The 19,494-nt window shown below is 42.0% G+C and overlaps 1 protein-coding gene across 2 annotated transcripts in view; it reads right to left on the reverse strand.

Annotated features, from left to right (window-relative positions):
- The window catches only part of LOC121532178 (ubiquitin-conjugating enzyme E2 H), a 30,777-nt gene extending 23,958 nt beyond the window's left edge, over positions 1-6,819 (reverse strand). The window contains exon 1 of one of the 2 annotated variants that reach the window (XM_041837945.2): positions 6,544-6,819. In XM_041837945.2, the coding sequence (XP_041693879.1) occupies positions 6,544-6,596 (53 nt within the window). In that variant the 5' untranslated portion in view covers positions 6,597-6,819. The remainder of the gene's footprint in view (positions 1-6,543) is intronic. The other variant, XM_041837946.2, reaches the window with a different exon arrangement.
- Positions 6,820-19,494: the final 12,675 nt, after the last annotated feature.

The raw sequence follows: 19,494 nt of genomic DNA on the forward strand, positions 1-19,494 counted from the left end.
GACCAAAATCGAGCTCTTTGGCATCAACTCAACGTGTTTGGAGGAGGAGGAATGCTGCCTATGACCCCAAGAACACCATCCCCACCGTCAAACATGGAGGTGGAAACATTATGCTTTGGGGGTGTTTTTCTGCTAAGGGGACAGGACAACTTCACCGCATCAAAGGGACGATGGACGGGGCCATGTACCGTCAAATCTTGGGTGAGAACCTCCTTCCCTCAGCCAGGGCATTCAAAATGGCTCGTGGATGGGTATTCCAGCATGACAATGACCCAAAACACACGGCCAAGGCAACAAAGGAGTGGCTCAAGAAGAAGCACATTAAGGTCCTGGAGAGGCCTAGCCAGTCTCCAGACCTTAATCCCATAGAAAATCTGTGGAGGGAGCTGAAGGTTTGAGTTGCCAAACGTCAGCCTCGAAACCTTAATGACTTGGAGAAGATCTGCAAAGAGGAGTGGGACAAAATCCCTCCTGAGATGTGTGCAAACCTGGTGGCCAACTACAAGAAACGTCTGACCTCTGTGATTGCCAACAAGGGTTTTGCCACCAAGTAATAAATCATGTTTTGCAGAGGGGTCAAATACGTATTTCCCTCATTAAAATGCAAATATATTTATAACATTTTTGACATGCGTTTTTCTGGATTTTTTTGTTGTTATTCTGTCTCTCACTGTTCAAATAAACCTACCATTAAAATTATAGACTGATCATGTCTTCGTCAGTGGGCAAACGTACAAAATCAGCAGGGGATCAAATACTTTTTTTCCCTCACTGTATATGCTGCATTTGATACTGTGAACCATCAGATCCTCCTCTCCACATTCTCCGAGTTGGGCATCTCCGGCACTGCTCACTCTTGGATTGCGTCCTACCTGACAGGTCGCACCTACCAGGTGGCGTGGCGAGTATCTGTCTCCGCACCACGTGCTCTCACCACTGGTGTCCCCCAGGGCTCAGTTCTAGGCCCTCTCCTATTATCTCTATACACCAAGTCACTTGGCTCTGTCATATCCTCACATGGTCTCTCCTATCATTGCTACGCAGACGACACACAATTAATTTTCTCCTTTCCCCCTTCTGATAACCAGGTGGCAAATCGCATCTCTGCATGTCTGGCAGACATATCAGTGTGGATGTCGGTTCACCACCTCAAGCTGAACCTCGGCAAGACGGAGCTGCTCTTCCTTCCGGGGAAAGACTGCCCGCTCCATGATCTCGCCATCACGGTTGACAACTCCATTGTGTCCTCCTCCCAGAGTGCAAAGAACCTTGGCGTGACCCTGGACAACACCCTGTCGTTCTCCGCTAACATCAAAGCGGTGACCCGATCCTGCAGGTTCATGCTCTACAACATTCGCAGGGTACGACCCTACCTTACACAGAAAGCGGCACAGGTCCTAATCCAGGCACTTGTCATCTCCCGTCTGGATTACTGCAACTTGCTGTTGGCTGGGCTCCCTGCCTGTGCCATTAAATCCATACAACTTATCCAGAGCGCTGCAGCCAGTCTGGTGTTCAACCTTCCCAAGTTCTCTCATGTCACCACGCTCCTCCGCACACTCCACTGGCTTCCAGTTGAAGCTCGCATCTACTACAAAATCATGGTGCTTGCCTACGGAGCTGTGAGGGGAACGACACCTCCTTACCTTCAGGCTCTGATCAGACCCTGCACCCAAACGAGGGCACTACGTTCATCCACCTCTGGCCTGCTAGCCCCCCTACCTCTACGGTAGCACAGTTCCCGCTCAGCCCAGTCAAAGCTATTCGCTGCTCTGGCACGCCAATGGTGGAACAAGCTCCCCCACGACGCCAGGACAGCGGAGTCACTGACTACCTTCCGGAGACACTTGAAAACCTACCTCTTTAAGGAATACCTGGAATAGTCTAACAGTAATCCTTCTACACCCCCCCTCCCCCAGTGGTGGTTGTCCACTGAATGCACCAATTTGTAAGTCGCTCTGGATAAAAGCGTCTGCTAAATGACTTAAATGTTAAATGTTGTCCCGAAGCCACTCCTGCGCTGTCTTGGCTGTGTGCTTAGGGTCGTTGTCCTGTTGAAAGGTGAACCTTCGCCACAGTCTGAGGTTCTCAGCGCGTTGGAGCAGTTTTTCATCCGTTCATCTTTCCCTCGATCCTGACTAGTCTCCCAGTCCCTGCCCCTGAAAAAACATCCCCACAGCATGATGCTGCCACCACCATGCTTCACCGTAGGGATGGTATTGACCAGGTGATGAGCGGTGTCTGGTTTCCTCCAGATGTGACGCTTGGCATTCAGGCCAAAGAGTTCAATCTTGGTTTCATCAGGCCAGAGAATCTTGTTTCTCATGGTCTGAGAGTCCTTTAGGTGCCTTTTGGCAAACTCCAAGCGGGCTGTCATGTGCCTTTTACTGAGGAGTGGCTTCCGTCTGGCCACTCTACCATAAAGGCCTGATTGGTGGAGTGCTGCAGAGATGGTTGTCCTTCTGGAAGGTTCTCCCATCTCCACAGAGGAACTCTGGAGCTCTGTCAGTGTGATCATCAGGTTCTTGGTCACCTCCCTGACCAATGCCCTTCTCCCCCTATTGCTCAGTTTGGCCAGGCGGCCAGCTCTAGGAAGAGTCTTGGTGGTTCCAAACTTCTTCCATTTCAGAATGATGGAGGCCACTGTGTTCTTGGGGACCTTCAATGCTGCAGACATTTTTTGGTACCCTTCCCCAGATCTGTGCTTCGACACAATCCTGTCTTGGAGCTCTATGGAAATTCCTTCGACCTCATGGCTTAGTTTTTGCTCTGAAATGCACTGTCAACTGTGGGACCTTATATAGAAATGTGTGTGCCTTTCCAAATCATGTCCAATCAATTGAAGTTACCACAGGTGGACTCCAATCAAATTGTAGAAACATCTCAAGGATGATCAATGGAAACAGGATGCACCTGAGCTAAATTTTGAGTTTCATAGCAAAGGGTCTGAATACTTATGTAAATAAGGTACTTTTTGTATTTTATTTTAATACATCTGCAAACATTTCAAAAAACCTGTTTTCGCTTTGCCATTATGGGACATTGTTTGTAGATTCATGAGAAAAAAAACATACTTAATCAATTTTAGAGTAAGGCTGTACTGTAACAATGTGGAAAAGTGAATGGGTCTGAATACTTTCCGAATGCACTGTACATAACTTTAACCCATTGTATAATAGATTCTCCAAAATTAAAATAGTCCAGGCATTTATATATAAATTCCAGTCATACTTTATCAAAAACTTTTAGAAGGTTAGTAGGAAATGTAATCATGTAAACCACCTAAATATACTCACATTTACTGAACATTTAGTATTTGAAACTCAAACATTCATTTCCCAACTGCTTTTTCTCTAATTCTACAGGCTCTTTATCATTCTCCATATCTTATATTCCAATGCATCCAACATTATGCATGCCCACCATGGTATTGGGCAGCTGCTATTTGAGAACTCATCGGGTTTAGAAATCAAACTCTGGTTATCTTATTGCAGAGCACACTGCACAACTGTTTTTAGAGAAGATTGTATTGTAAGGTATGCTACATGTGTAGGCTATGCCATATGTGCAGCTGTCGTTTTAAACCTCCATTATAGCATATGACACACATATTTCTATCTACATGCTTTTATTTGGGTTTATATGCTAATTATATGATTGAATGTGCCATTAAGCCTGCAGCTAGTTACTTGAAATGAGACATATAATAATGCCAAAACATGATTCAAAAATGTAATTTACTGACAGAGAGATAGCTAGCTAATGAAACACAAATTGACATTTACAGTAGCTGGCTCGGCTAATCAAACATTGACTAGCTTTCAATAAATGGGCTAAATGGTCAATGGAGTTACCTCTTCATGCAATCAAGACAGTTCATATTGCATGCTGCATATTTCAAGTGCACTCAAACAGAAATGTATCTTATTTCAGTCTTTGGGAGCTAGCTATATCTGTTCCTCTTCATCAGACAGAAGCTTGCGTTTTCCAAAGAGGCTGTGTTTACATCGTAGGTAGAAGCAGGCCATTGGCTGCCTTCATCACAAGGGGTATGTACGGGAGTTCTGATTGGTTCCAAGTTTTGCAAATTTGCCTGAGCAGACAGTGTTGAAATATACTTTTTATGAGAAAATGTGCAAGAATTGAAGGTGCCAACAAATTCTATAGTCATCATAAGAATGTTTTACTGTCATATACAAAACAATCTGCTCCTACCTCGACGGGGGTTCATCAACTTCACTCTTTTCGGCTTTGGCCAACCACCTAAGTGGAAGGGAGGACAGTAGCAGGTAGCTGTGGTTTGTGACTACTATGATTTCCCATTGTAGCCAATTCAATTGCAGCCATTCTGTTACTGATTTTTCTGTCATTCTGTTACCAATTTGGTAACAGAATTATGAGTTTTAATCACTTAATAATTAATAAACAAAATTGTTATCACTAAAAACACAACTAATTGGTAGGTCTACCTTTACTTGTTACCTCTGAACTTTCCTTATCTTCCCTCCTCATAAGGGAGAGACATTTGAAAATATCTTAAATATATGTGGGGTTTTGGTAACAGAATGACAAGACACTAGGCAATATTTCTTAAACTTACAGAAGGCAAATCACTTTTACTAAACTAAATATACATGTTTTACTTCAACATTATTGTGTTTTGATGTATTCTTAATACCTTCTAAGACTTTTTCTGATATATGTTTTCTTAGACCCCTTTTCCATCTGTTTGACCAGAAATCAAAGCCTTTGCTTATTCCTAATGTTTGGGATGGAAAATATAGACTCTTAGCTTTGATTTGACATGCTTCTATGAACTTCACATGTTTGTGCTCATGAATCCTTTTACATGGAAATGCCCCAATTCTAACCTATAGAGTGAGTATGAATCAGAAAACTAACACACACACACACACACCGTTATGAGAGATTAGAATACTATATATTTTTAAACCCTACAGTCCTATTATCCACAAGACAATTACAGTCTGCAACAACAAAATCTAATGGTTTCTTCAAAAATGGCCTATAGTGTCAAATATTAATCAAATATTCAACAGTATTCATTTTACGCCATATTAAAACATATTTTACAATTAGATAGGGACATTCTGCAGATTCTATACAAAGACAGATAAACACTTGACATGCACAATCAATCATCTCCAATGGATTGATTTCATATGGCAGGTGGGCCGCAGCTTAAGGCCCAATAGACCTAGCTACTAACTAGTACATTCGGTCTATTCCCAGCCCCCCATCCTGTGCAAGCAGGGTTTGTTGTCACTCGATCAGCTGCTTATCTAATTCCGCCCCCTACCAGTTTCCGGATGGTAACAGGTTGACCAATCGGGGAGCTAGCTCACGCTGCAGGAGCACAAAAACAAAACAATTCAATTCACGCCGTCTGAACCTTTCAGGCAAACTTAAATAACTAGACGTGAGATAAAATATAATGTCCATCTACATTCTGATACCTCGGTGTAAAAGGTTACAATACATGTTTTTAAGAACTAGTGTCAATGAGAGCTTTGATTATATTAGGAAATCAATTACCACTACAGCATAGTTTTGTTAGGGAGGAAAACACAAACGCAAAAATAGGACTAATAACTAGCTAGGAACTACAATATTTACTACTTTAGGATGGGATACTTTTTTTTACCACAAACATTTTCCCATTATATAATATAATTTCCCAATGACTCACGGGTGGAAAACAGAAGTAGGCCTGTCTGTAGCTAACTGGCAAACTTGACAGGGGACATGTAAACAAGACATAGCTAAGCGTGCAATGTCAATACCGATCAGCTAACTTTACAATAACGGGACTGTCAACCAAAATGACTTTACAAAATAGAGATATCTTAGCTAAATACCCGGACCTAAAGCCAAGGAAATATGCTTAGATTGTAAAGAAAGGCCAGTAGGTAGTTGGACGGATGACGGATCACAGCTCGCAGAAAATGGTGCTCAACAAGGCCAGTGTCATTGTTTAGCTTTTCTAGTCATCGTCGTTTGAAGGATCAAGCTGTTCATTTTGCATAAAATAAATCTGGGATTGTAGAAAACAATCAAGGGCTGTTTTCATGAGAGCATCACTATTAAGAAAGCCAAAATAACATTGCTTGATAACTGCCCAAATGTCATCCAATAGGCCTACTGGCACCTGTAGTTTTTTGATCTGAGCAAACATGCAAAAAAAATAAAATTCTCACACAAATCTAGCAAATATTACAGTTGGGTAAAATATTCAGCCTATATCTGGCAACAGCTTAACGTTAACCTTACTTAACTGAAACGAATCGTGTGATGCCTGATCCCCAAAAAATATATATCTGCTTTTGTCAAAAAATCTAACAACCATCAGCAGTTATTGTTCGTTTACACAACATGTCAGTTGTCTTATGTCAGTTGTCTTTCAACAATAAACAATCAATGTCATTACAATAGCTGTAGCTAAAGACCTGTCACTAGCTAACGTTAACTAAAATACGACAAAGATTTTTCGCCTGTCTGTTGTTTATGTTCAGAAAAGGATACAGTTTCACCACGTCGGTATCCATTCGCCTCTTGCCTGGACTTGGCGACGACATTTTTGTATTCCTTTGAGAAGTGTCAACGTAATAACGTTAAATCTGATGCTAACTAGCTCAATACTTCAAATATATCGTATGCCTTTCAAGTTTGTCCATCGAACGAAATCTGCACTTTCTCTCAACAGTAGCAAATGTATGTCTCTCTCTCTCCTTCTGCCTAGTTCGGTCTGTCCTGTCCTGAAGCTTTGGGCGCGTTCGAGCGGAAGACTTTTGTCAAGCCATTCAAAATGTGTTGCAAAAATGTGTTCCATTACGCGGTTACAAATTATCCGATTTTTGTCTATATGTGGACTGCGTGAACTTTACAGAAATCATGTGATCACAGGTCTGGACACTAAGTTTTGAATGCAGTCAAAGAGGAAGAGGCAAAAATAGTGTTTACTCTGCCCAAAATGTGTCCATGAAAATAAAACCAGGAAGTGAGGAATTTTTGTATGGAGGTCAATAAGAGATAGTTGAATAAAAATAAATAAACTGAATTGCTATGTGAGAATGATTTGATTCAATCATAGTTTCATAATGGTTAGGTTGTTTCAAATGCACTGATAAACGTGGACATACCTGGTATTTCGGCAACCTTGAAAAAAACTAATTTATATCAGAGCTGTGCCTGTTGGTCACGAGTGTATCTGCCCTCTCATTGGCTAGAATGGTCCCACCTGATCTCGCCTCCTCTCGCATGCCTTCCACATTTGAGGACATGTATTTACATTCTTGGAGTGGTCACTTGACCATCTTGTCAATATAATACGTAATGGGCTCGTTTGAGTGGTAAGGCGAAAGCAACCGACTGTAGACAAAAGTCAAGGAGTGAAGTCTGGGAAGTGATCTGAGAAAAGCCGAAAGTCAAACACTGATGTGGTTTTCCAACAGCAAGGATCAGTGCAACATGGCAGTGTTGCCATTGTTTATAAAAGTTGTTCTTTATAATGAAATAAACATGTCTCCAACCCCCATATCACACACTCAAACTGAAAATGTGGTCCTCTGTAGCTCAATTGGTAGAGCATGGCGCTTGTAATGCCAGGGTAGTGGGTTCGATCCCCGGGACCACCCATACGTAAAAATGTATGCACACATGACTGTAAGTCGCTTTGGATAAAAGCGTCTGCTAAATGGCATATTATTATTATTAAAATATGTGTGTACATTGTACAATCAATTGGTGAGCGAGAGAGAGAGAGAGACTCAAATAACACATTCATTTGTACAGTGCATTCGGAAAGTATTCAGACCCCTTCCCCTTTTTAACATTTTGTTACGTTACAGCCTTATTCAACAATGGATTAAATTGCCCCCCCCCCCCCATCAATCTACACAAAATAACCCATAATGACAACGTAAAAACAGATTTTTAGACATTTTTCCAAATTGATTAATAATAAAAAATGTAAATATCACATTTTACATAAGTATTCAGACCCTTTGCTATGAGACTCGAAATTGAGCTCAGTTGCATCATTTTACATTTACATTTTAGTCATTTAGCAGACGCTCTTATCCAGAGCGACTCACAGTTAGTGAGTGCATACATTTTTTTTCATACAAGCATCCTGTTCCCATTGATTATGCTTGATGTTTCTACAACTTGATTGGAGTCCACCTGTGCTAAATTCAATTGATTGGACATGATTTGGAAAGGCACACACCTGTCTATATAAGGTCCCACAGTTGACAGTACATGTCAGAGCAAAAACCAAGCCATGAGGTCGAAGGAATTGTCCATAGGATTCTGTCAAGGCACAGATCTGGGGAAGGGTACCAAAAAATGTCTGCAGCATTGAAGGTCCCCAAGAACACAGTGGCCTCCATCATTTTTAAATGGAAGAAGTTTGGAACCAACAATAATCTTCCTAGAGCTGGCTTCCCAGCCAAACTGAGCAATCGGGGGAGAAGGGCCTTGGTCAGGGAGGTGACCAAGAACCTGATGGTCACTCTGACAGAGCTTCAGAGTTCCTCTGTGGAGATGGGAGACCCTTACAGAAGGACAACCATCTCTGCAGCACTCGACCAATCATGCCTTTATGGTAGAGCGGTGGCAGCATCATGCTGTGGGGATGTTTTTCAGCGGCAGGGACTGGGAGACTAGTCAGGATCGAGGGAAAGATGAACGGAGCAAAGTACTGAGAGATCCTTGATGAAAACCTGCTCCAGAGCACTCAGGACCTCAGACTGGGGTGAAGATTCACCTTCCAACAGGACAACGACCCTAAACACACAGCCAAGACAACGCAGGAGTGGCATCGGGACAAGTCTCTTGAGTGGCCCAGCCAGAGCCCGGACTTGAACCCGATCAAACATCTCTGGAGAGACCTGAAAATAGCTGTGCAGCGACACTCCCCATCCAACCTGACAGAGCTTGAGAGGATCTGCAGAGAAGAATTGGAGAAACTCCCCAAATACAGGTGTGCCAAACCTGTAGCGTCATATCCAAGAAGACTCAAGGCTCTAATCGCTGCCAAAGGTGCTTCTACAAAGTACTGAGTAAAGGCTCTGAGTACTTATGTAAATGTGATATTTCAGTGTTTTATTTGTAATACATTTGCAAAATTTTCTAAAAACCGGTTTTTGCTATTTCGTTATGGGTATTGTGTGTAGATTGATGAGGGGGGAAAAAATAATTTAATAAATTTTAGAATAAGGCTGTAACAAAATGTGGAAAAAGTGAAGGGGTCTGAATACTTTCCGAATGCACTGTACATATCCACTTTATAAATGAATTGCGGCAAAGTTGTTTCCTGTTTCAGTCATATCCTTGGTCACGTTCACATGGGTCAAACAAAAACACCCTAATGATTAGTTGACAATAGAGCCTCCCACAATGCAGGTTATGGCTGCAGGATGAAGTTAGTGAAGAGCAACTGCAGAAACTTGCAGTCGACAGCAGCAAAAACTTCATGACCTTTGATCAAATTACTTTTGTAAAGTTCATGCAGTGAACATGTAGGCGCAAGTCGGACATTTTTTATCGCCATAATGCAACACACTTTGAAAAGCGGTGACCATGGATGGTCTCGACTTGACAAAATTGATCCACTCGAACATGCCCAATGTTTGCTGCAATCCACTGCAAGTTTCTGTGGTTGCTCTTCACCAACTTCCTGGGCATGTTCAAGCAGATCACTCTTGTCAAGTCTAAACCATCATTGGTCACAGCCTTTCAAAGTGTTTCAAAGTTTATGTGCAATCAGTGAAAACATTATCATGTTTATCGCTCAATACCACAAGGATGACGCAAGTGAAATGTAGTCTAGTGCTGTAGGTTGGTTATATTTGAATGCAGCAGCACTGGCATACCAAACACTCCCTCAGCCTCAGATAGCATATGAACACGTCAGAAGCCATGTCAAAAATGTTTAGAATTACAGGAAATTAGCTTTAAAACTGCAACATTTTCTCTCACCCTTATGGCAAAATGTGTAGAATAGCAGGAAATTTGCTTTAAAAATGCAACATTTTCTCTTAGTTTTGTGGCAAAATGTATAGAATAGCATGAGATTAGCTGTAAAACTGCACATTTTTCTCTCTGCCCCATGGCAAAATGTGTAACAGCTGGAGCTCCTACCTAGAAAATGTTTCTATAAACATTTCAACCCAATGGACATATTTTGCCCACAGTTTATTAGATTAAACTGCATATCATGTTTCCCATGTTGATGATGTTCATTATGCATTATGTCTGAACCACAAGAAGATAATAAAACAAAGATAAATAAATTATTATATTCGTCTGTATTTACCCCCAACAAATGAAATGCTAATTAGCTGTTCATGATATCATAAAGAAAAACAAATGCCATGATGATCTGGACGAGACTGCCGAATTGAGGCAAAGGTAAGAATCTCTGGATTAACTATCTAATGTTAGCTAAATGTGTGATGAGTAGGGCTGTTACAGTGACCACATTACTGCCACACCGGCGGTCACGAGTCATGAAGGCAGTCAAATTCCACGTGACCGTTTAGTCACGGTAATTAGGCTTCTCCAAGCTCTGATGCTGCTGATGGTCATTAGTAGCCTACAAAACATGATAACTGCCTAGTACTCAGCACTATATTGTCCCTCTAATCACTCTGATATCAATGCAAACGTAATCGGAAATCTAATCAAACACTTCATGATAGCCCATGAGCTCATGTTGCGCAACATTTCTATAGGCCATGCAATTGCATGAGAAAACAGAGTGATGGCCTCTTAAAAAGAAGATGATCCCATCAGTTTTCTATAGGCTAGGCCTACTATATTTATTTCTCAACTTTCCTAAAATTAGGTGTAGAGCCTAACTGGAATACATAAGCAGCGCGCGAGTTTCAAGTTTGGGGAAGATAATTTTCACCATAAAAATGCACCTTCATAATAAAAGCATTACATGCATAATCGCATTTGCGGTCACATTTGATAATGATGTTTTCCGCTAATGGAACACTCGCGCTTATAGCCTACTGCCGTGTGCGCATTGCTGTGCTTATAATGTGAAGAAATAGCCTAATAGTTTATCAAAATTTTAAGCTAAACGTTCTGATCTGTTGCGTCAGCCTCATTGCGTAAAAAAGTGGTTGTATTAATTTGGGATCTATCGCATCCCACAACTGTCCCAGACAATGTTTGCGATATTTATTTATTGCAGAGAATAGAATAGGTCAACTTTTGTACTATGGGGGATAGTAGATTGACACAGGCTAGTGCTTTTGCTGTTCGTTAGGCCTACTCATCTTGTTGGCCGACGAAAAGTAAATGTGGACAGTTCTTCCAATATCTTCAATATGCACCTCGGAATTGGATAAGGACGCGCGCAATTGCGTCCCTGATGTGTCTGTCTTCACTTGTAGCCTGTGAGAAAGACCCGATCACGTGATGGAGAGCCATGTGAGTGAGAGGTGCTTCGGAGAATGCAGCACTCATGGAAAAGGGAATTATAATTATTATATTTAGCCCAAGGTCACAACGGCCACTGGCCGCAAAAGGCATGGATTTCTTTAGGGGGCATTGCGGCCACACAAAGCGGATGCCGCCGGGAAATTCAAGGCATTATCAAGTGCTTGTCAAATTGTGAATGAGATACTGATGAAGTGTGTACAGCCTGTAAAAAAAACAAAGCAGAGCACATGCCTTTCAAGCAACTTTTTTCAAATCATCATTAGAGTCATGCAACCTTAAAATGTATTGAAAATCAAAACATATAGCCCAAAAATTGTAAAACAATTAAAGTTAATTTAATAACTCTAAATTAAGCATATAGGAGTACCTATTTCTTTGTTAACCGCTCAACATACAATGGGGAAAAAAGTATTTAGTCAGCCACCAATTGTGCAAGTTCTCCCACTTAAAAAGATGAGAGAGGCCTGTAATTTTCATCATAGGTACACGTCAACTATGACAGACAAATTGAGGAGAAAAAATCCAGAAAATCACATTGTAGGATTTTTAATGAATTTATTTGCAAATTATGGTGGAAAATAAGTATTTGGTCACCTACAAACAAGCAAGATTTCTGGCTCTCACAGAACCTGTAACTTCTTCTTTAAGAGGCTACTCTGTCCTCCACTCGTTACCTGTATTAATGGCACCTGTTTGAACTTGTTATCAATATAAAAGACACCTGTCCACAACCTCAAACAGTCACACTCCAAACTCCACTATGGCCAAGACCAAAGAGCTGTCAAAGGACACCAGAAACAAAATTGTAGACCTGCACCAGGCTGGGAAGACTGAATCTGCAATAGGTAAGCAGCTTGGTTTGAAGAAATCAACTGTGGGAGCAATTATTAGGAAATGGAAGACATACAAGACCACTGATAATCTCCCTCGATCTGGGGCTCCACGCAAGATCTCACCCCGTGGGGTCAAAATGATCACAAGAACGGTGAGCAAAAATCCCAGAACCACACGGGGGACCTAGTGAATGACCTGCAGAGAGCTGGGACCAAAGTAACAAAGCCTACCATCAGTAACACACTACGCCGCCAGGGACTCAAATCCTGCAGTGCCAGACGTGTCCCCCTGCTTAAGCCAGTACATGTCCAGGCCCATCTGAAGTTTGCTAGAGTGCATTTGGATGATCCAGAAGAGGATTGGGAGAATGTCATATGGTCAGATGAAACCAAAATATAACTTTTTGGTAAAAACTAAACTCGTCGTGTTTGGAGGACAAAGAATGCTGAGTTGCATCCAAAGAACACCATACCTACTGTGAAGCATGGGGGTGGAAACATCATGCTTTGGGGCTGTTTTTCTGCAAAGGGACCAGGACGACTGATCCGTGTAAAGGAAAGAATGAATGGGGCCATGTATCGTGAGATTTTGAGTGAAAACCTCCTTCCATCAGCAAGGGCATTGAAGATGAAACGTGGCTGGGTCTTTCAGCATGACAATGATCCCAAACACACCGCCCGGGCAACGAAGGAGTGGCTTCGTAAGAAGCATTTCAAGGTCCTGGAGTGGCCTAGCCAGTCTCCAGATCTCAACCCCATAGAAAATCTTTGGAGGGAGTTGAAAGTCCGTGTTGCCCAGCGACAGCCCCAAAACATCACTGCTCTAGAGGAGATCTGCATGGAGGAATGGGCCAAAATACCAGCAACAGTGTGTGAAAACCTTGTGAAGACTTACAGAAAACGTTTGACCTGTGTCATTGCCAACAAAGGGTATATAACAAAGTATTGAGAAACTTTTGTTATTGACCAAATACTTATTTTCCACCATAATTTGCAAATAAATTCATAAAAAATCCTACAATGTGATTTTCTGGATTTTTTTCTCTCAAATTTTGTCTGTCATAGTTGACGTGTACCTATGATGAAAATTACAGGCCTCTCTGATCTTTTTAAGTGGGAGAACTTGCACAATTGGTGGCTGACTAAATACTTTTTTTCCCCACTGTAGAATAGCCGCATGTGCGCACTCCCTCAAATCGTTTGGAGAAAATATCCTTTCTATTTTATTCAGCTTTGTTCAATTGTATTCTTCATACTATAAAATAATATAAAATAATGCCACGGAATTCTAAGAAAATCTCGTCTGCTAAATGAACTAGTGTAGCCCACAGCCATTTGGCATAGCCAGATCAGGGCCTAACATAAGGACAACTCAGAGTATGCTATTCTGTTCTTCTGAAATAGACTACATTTTCTTCATATCATGTTTCTTTAGACTAAAATAAATAATGGATTCATTGTGAAGGTGTAGGCTATATTACATGGATTTATTAGACTTTTTAAAATGTAGATGTTCCAAAGGTCTGCATCAGTGGCTTGTAGGCTATGTGTGGAAGCCAGGAGATGCTACATGTGTTTATGTTAATTAACGGTCAATTACTGTGAGACCGGCAGTTATTTGCTTGACAATCACCGGCAGACATTTCGTGACTGCCACAGCCCTAGTGATGAGTGAGTTGGTTACATTTCTTTAAATGTACCTGTTAGCAAAGGTGCCAGCTAGAGATGACATGCAGGAGCTTGCAGGAATTTGTAGTCTTGCACAATGTCTATTTTTATGCTAATTAGAATTGTCGAATCTGAGAATAAATAGAGCCGAATATATTGACGTCACCTTGTCCGAGAGAGATTTACATGGTTATCAAAACGTCATGCCAGGGTAAGCCTACACGAAACACAGCCAGTGGTGTGTATTCATGGATGCCAAGGGAAGCCAGGCTTCCCCCCAAAAATGGACAAAATTAATTAAGGAATAAATAAAACATACGATTATTTATATTTCGTCTCTCTGTATTTCATAATTTTCCTTCAATTCGCAAGAGGCTGAATGTATCTCACATGAAAAGCATCCGAGCGAGTGAAACAGCGCTCCTCTGTCTCTCTACATGTAGGCCATCTATCTGATGCTGTCTTGTCCAAATAAGTATGACATTGTTGCCGCCCATAGCATTGAAGGCAAGGGAAGCCAGCGAGCATTTGGCCTCCCTTGATTAAAAAAAGTATAGAAAATTAGCCTATCAGCGTTGTGTTAAACTGAGAGAGCTCAACTGTGAATTGTCCTGGCGCACTAAAAAAAATGTCAAGGGAAGCCAGCTTGGATTTTGGCGTCACTCCTATCAAATCCCATTGAGAGCATACAGTGCCTTGCAAAAGTATTCATCCCCCTTGGCGTTTTTCCTATTTTGTTGCATTACAACCTATAATTTAAATTGATTTTTATTTGGATTTCAAGTAATGGACATACACAAAATAGTCCCAATTGGTGAAGTGAAATGAAAAAAATAACTTGTTTCAAAAAATTCAAAAAAATAAATCATGGAAAAGTGGTGCGTGCATATGTATTCCCCCCCTTTGCTATGAAGCCCCTAAATAAGAACTGGTGCAACCAATTACCTTCAGAAGTCACATAATTAGTTAAATAAAGTCCACCTGTGTCCAATCTAAGTGTCACATGATCTGTCACATGATCTAAGTATATATACCCCTGTTCTGAAAGGCCCCAGAGTCTGCAACACCACTAAGCAAGGGGCACCACCAAGCAAGCGGCACCATGAAGACCAAGGAGCTCTCCAAACAGGTCAGGGACAAAGTTGTGGAGAATGGTCAAGGTCATTATTAGTCTGGCCCAGGAGTGTGAAGGTAAGGAAAGGCTGGAGCAAACGAAAAGCCCTTGCTGTCTCTTCGCCGGTTCCCCTCTCCACTGGGGTTCTCTGCCTCTAACCCTGTTGCAGAGGCTGAGTCACTGGCTTGCTGGTGCTCTTTCATGCCGTCCCTGGGGGGCTCACTTGAGTGGGTTGAGTTACTGACGTGATCTTCCTGTCTGGGTTGGCGCCCCCTTGGTTTGTGCTGTGGTGGAGACCTCTGTGGGCTATACTCGGCCTTGTCTCAGGATTGTAAGTTGGTGGTTGGGGATATCCCTCTAGTGGTGCGGGGGCTGTGCTTTGGCGGAGTGGGTGGGGTTATATCCTTCCTGTTTGGCCCTGTCCGGGGTTTCTTCGGATGGGGCCACAGTGTCTCCGGACCGCTCCTGTCTCAGCCTCCAGTATTTATGCTGCAGTAGTTTATGTGTCGGGGGCTGGGGTTAGTTGGTTATACCTTGAGTACTTCTCCTGTCTTATCCAGTGTCCTGTGTGAATTTCAGTATGCTCTCTCTAATTCTCTCGTTCTCTCTTTCTCTCTGAGAACCTGAGCCCTAGGACCATACGTCAGGACTACCGGGCATGATGACACCTTGCTGTCCCCAGTCCGCCTGGCCTTGCTGCTATTCCAGTTTCAACTGTTCTGCCTGCGGCTACGAAACCCCTACCTGTCCCAGACCTGCTGTTTTCAACTCTAAATGATCGGCTATGAAAAGCCAACTGAGATTTATTCCTGATTATTATTTGACCATGCTTGTCACTTATGAACATTTTTGAACATCTTGGCATGGTTCTGTTATAATCTCCACCCGGCACAGCCAGAAGAGGACTGGCCACCCCTCATAGCCTGGTTCCTCTCTAGGTTTCTTCCTAGGTTTTGCCTTTCTAGGGAGTTTTTCCTAGCCACCGTGCTTCTACACCTGCATTACTAGCTGTTTGGGGTTTTAGGCTGGGTTTCTGTACAGCACTTCGAGATATTAGCTGATGTAAGAAGGGCTATATAAAATAAAATTGAAAATTGATTGAAGTACAGATCAGGGTTGGGTTATATAAAAATGTCAGAAACTTTGAACATCCCACGGAGCACCATTAAATCCATTATTAAAAAATGGAAAGAATATGGCACCACAACAAACCTGCCAAGAGAGGGCCGCCCACCAAAACTCACGGACCAGGCAAGGAGGGCATTAATCAGAGAGGCAACAAAGAGACCAAAGATAACCATGAAGGAGCTGCAAAGCTCCACAGCGGAGATTGGAGTATCTGTCCATAGGACCACTTTAAGCCGTACACTCCACAGAGCTGGGCTTTATGGAAGAGTGCCCAGAAAAAAGCCATTGCTTAAAGAAAAAAATAAGCAAACACGTTTGGTGTTTGCCAAAAGGCATGTGGGAGACTCCCCAAACATATGGAAGAAGGTACTCTGGTCAGAGACTAAAATTTAGCTTTTTGGCCAATTTTGGAAAACGCTATGTCTGGCACAAACCCAACACTTCTCATCACCCCGAGAACACCATCCCCACAGTAAAGCATGGTGGTGGCAGCATCATGCTGTGGGGATGTTTTTCATCAGCAGGGACTGGGAAACTGGTCAGAATTGAAGGAATGATGGATGGCGCTAAATACAGGGAAATTCTTGAGGGAAACCTGTTTCAGTCTTCCAGAGATTTGAGACTGGGATGGAGGTTCACCTTCCAGCAGGACAATAACCCTAAGCATACTGCTAAAGCAACACTTGAGTGGTTTAAGGGGAAACATTTAAATGTCTTGGAATGGCCTAGTCAAAGCCCAGACCTCAATCCAATTGAGAATCTGTGGTATGACTTAAAGATTGCTGTACACCAGCGGAACCCATCCAACTTGAAGGAGCTGGAGCATTTTTGCCTTGAAGAATTGGCAAAAAACCCAGTGGCTAGATGTGCCAAGCTTATAGAGACATACCCCAAGATACTTGCAGCTGTAATTGCTGCAAAAGGTGGCTCTACAAAGTATTGACTTTGGGGGGGGTGAATAGTTATGCACGCTCAAGTTTTCAGTTTTTTTGTCTTATTTCTGGTTTGTTTCACAATAAAAAATATTTTGCATCTTCAAAGTGTTGTGTAAATCAAATTATACAACCCCCCCAAAAATCCATTTTGATTCCAGGTTGTAAGGCAATAAAATAGGAAAAATGCCAAGGGGGGTGAATACTTTCGCAAGCCACTGTATGTCATTGACAGAAAAACTTGAATTGTTGCATCTCATTGTGTTGTTGTCCTCCGGTGGCTAGCTAGCTAGCTAAAATTGTCCCTTTCCTAAATTATCCATAGATGGAGACAGGGATTTGGACTTATGGTTTTACTTAATTCTCCGTACTGGCCAATGATTAAAACGGCGATTCTGATCCAAACATTACATCATACATTGTTGTATGCCTGGCCTGAGAGGATGGAAGTTCAATATGTAGCTAGATGTAGCAGTCTAATGTTAACTAGCTAACGTTGCCCATGAATGGAAGTTAGGCTCGCGAGCAAGCATTTTAGCCAGGTAGCCTAGGACAACAAAAAATGCAAGTGTGTACTGCATGACAGAGTGATAGACCGTTTCGTCAACATGAAAGAGAGGAGGACAGCATTGGCGTTTCTCTACAAGTAGGGTGAGTCAACATGTTTTTCTACTTGTTATGAACGCACATGCACACACACACACACACACACACACACACACACACACACACACACACACACAAAGCATACAGAAATCAGAACCATGGACAGCCCCATCATATTTAGCTTACGTTGATTGGACTAAATTGTTTTTGGTATCTTTTAGTTGTCACTGTATTAGACTAAGCAGAGGTGATTTGATGATGTTGAAATGTTGAAGTTGAAACGGTGCTGGAATAGTGGAGGCAGCTCCTGTTTTCTTTGCGACTTGCGGTAACTATGGTTCTAAATCAATAGTTGTTTAGTGGTCCGATAGTGTTGGAAACATTAACTTGCTTGACCATGCTGTAGGTCATGTTCCCCAGTTATTTTACCCATGCACTTCCCCAGTGATTTTATCCACGCACCGCTAGTGAACACAGCCCTTATTTTAAGTGTTTGGAACCATTTCCCTTTTTGACAGCTAGGTTTTATGGGTATTATGACACCTCCACTGTGGGGCTCTATGATGTATAGCTCTCGATGTGATTGAAGTGAGGCTTCCCCTGACACTTTTTTGGGGTGTGCCAGGACCATTCACAGTTGAGCTCGCTCAGTTTAGTTCAACACTGATTTACTATTATTTTCTACTTTTTCTATCAAGGGAGTCCACATGCTCGCTGGCTTCCATTGCTTTCAATGTTACGCCAGCATTCAATGCTACGGGCGGCAACAATGTCATACTCTTTTTGACCAGACATCATCAGATAGATGGCCTAAACATACACAGACAGAGGGGTGCTGTTTCGCTCGCTTGGATGCTTTCTCCAGATACTTGAGATATTTTCAGCCTCTGACGAAAGATAATTTTTTTTGGCATCCATGAATACACCCACTGCATTTCACTTTCATTTGTGAATACAAAATGGTCTAGTATGATCACATTTATACCAAAATAAATGCAGCAGTAGCTGTTTCCAACGTTTCTGCTGTTTTGTTTCATAGCTGGTAAATTAATCGCACAAAGTCAAAGAACTACGAATACTAGCCTATCCCACCTGGCGCAGCAACACTGTCTGGCTGGGGGCTGTGTGCACGTGAAGTGCTGAGTTCATTTTTAGAAGGACTGTGTTATAATGAGTTTCTAGGGTATCAAGTGATCAAGAATGTAATGATATACTTAGACACTTTTGATGGTGAGTTCATATAAGATATTTACTATGGTACCATGGTTAGTTATAACAGACATATCCCTGCTTCTTCCAACTTCCTAACTCCAGAACAAAGATCCACTCTCTCTATATATACACTCTGTTACAAGTCTCTCCACGAACATCTGGTAAACCTCCATGGGCACTCCCATTCATATATCCTGTCCATCAATCATTTCTAAGATCAACATCAGTAATCTCCTTTGACATAACGGAATGTAGACTCTGTGGCAGCAAACCACGTATCTACTAACTCTCCCCTGGTCCACACAATACTATGACATGACATCATTACAAGTATCTTGTCAGTATATCCATAATCTTTGAATAAACTTAACTTTTTTATTCAAATACGCTGCGACATCGCATCGTGATTGACCAATCGAAGCTCACTATAGTTTCCAGCCCCTACTGGATTGGCTGTTGATATCTAGCAATACCTAGGCTACTTACTAGCACCAACATGAGAGCGAAGCAAGCATGGCTATCC

This window comes from Coregonus clupeaformis, chromosome 19 (assembly GCF_020615455.1).
Source record: "Coregonus clupeaformis isolate EN_2021a chromosome 19, ASM2061545v1, whole genome shotgun sequence".
Classification (NCBI taxonomy): Eukaryota; Metazoa; Chordata; class Actinopteri; order Salmoniformes; family Salmonidae; genus Coregonus; species Coregonus clupeaformis.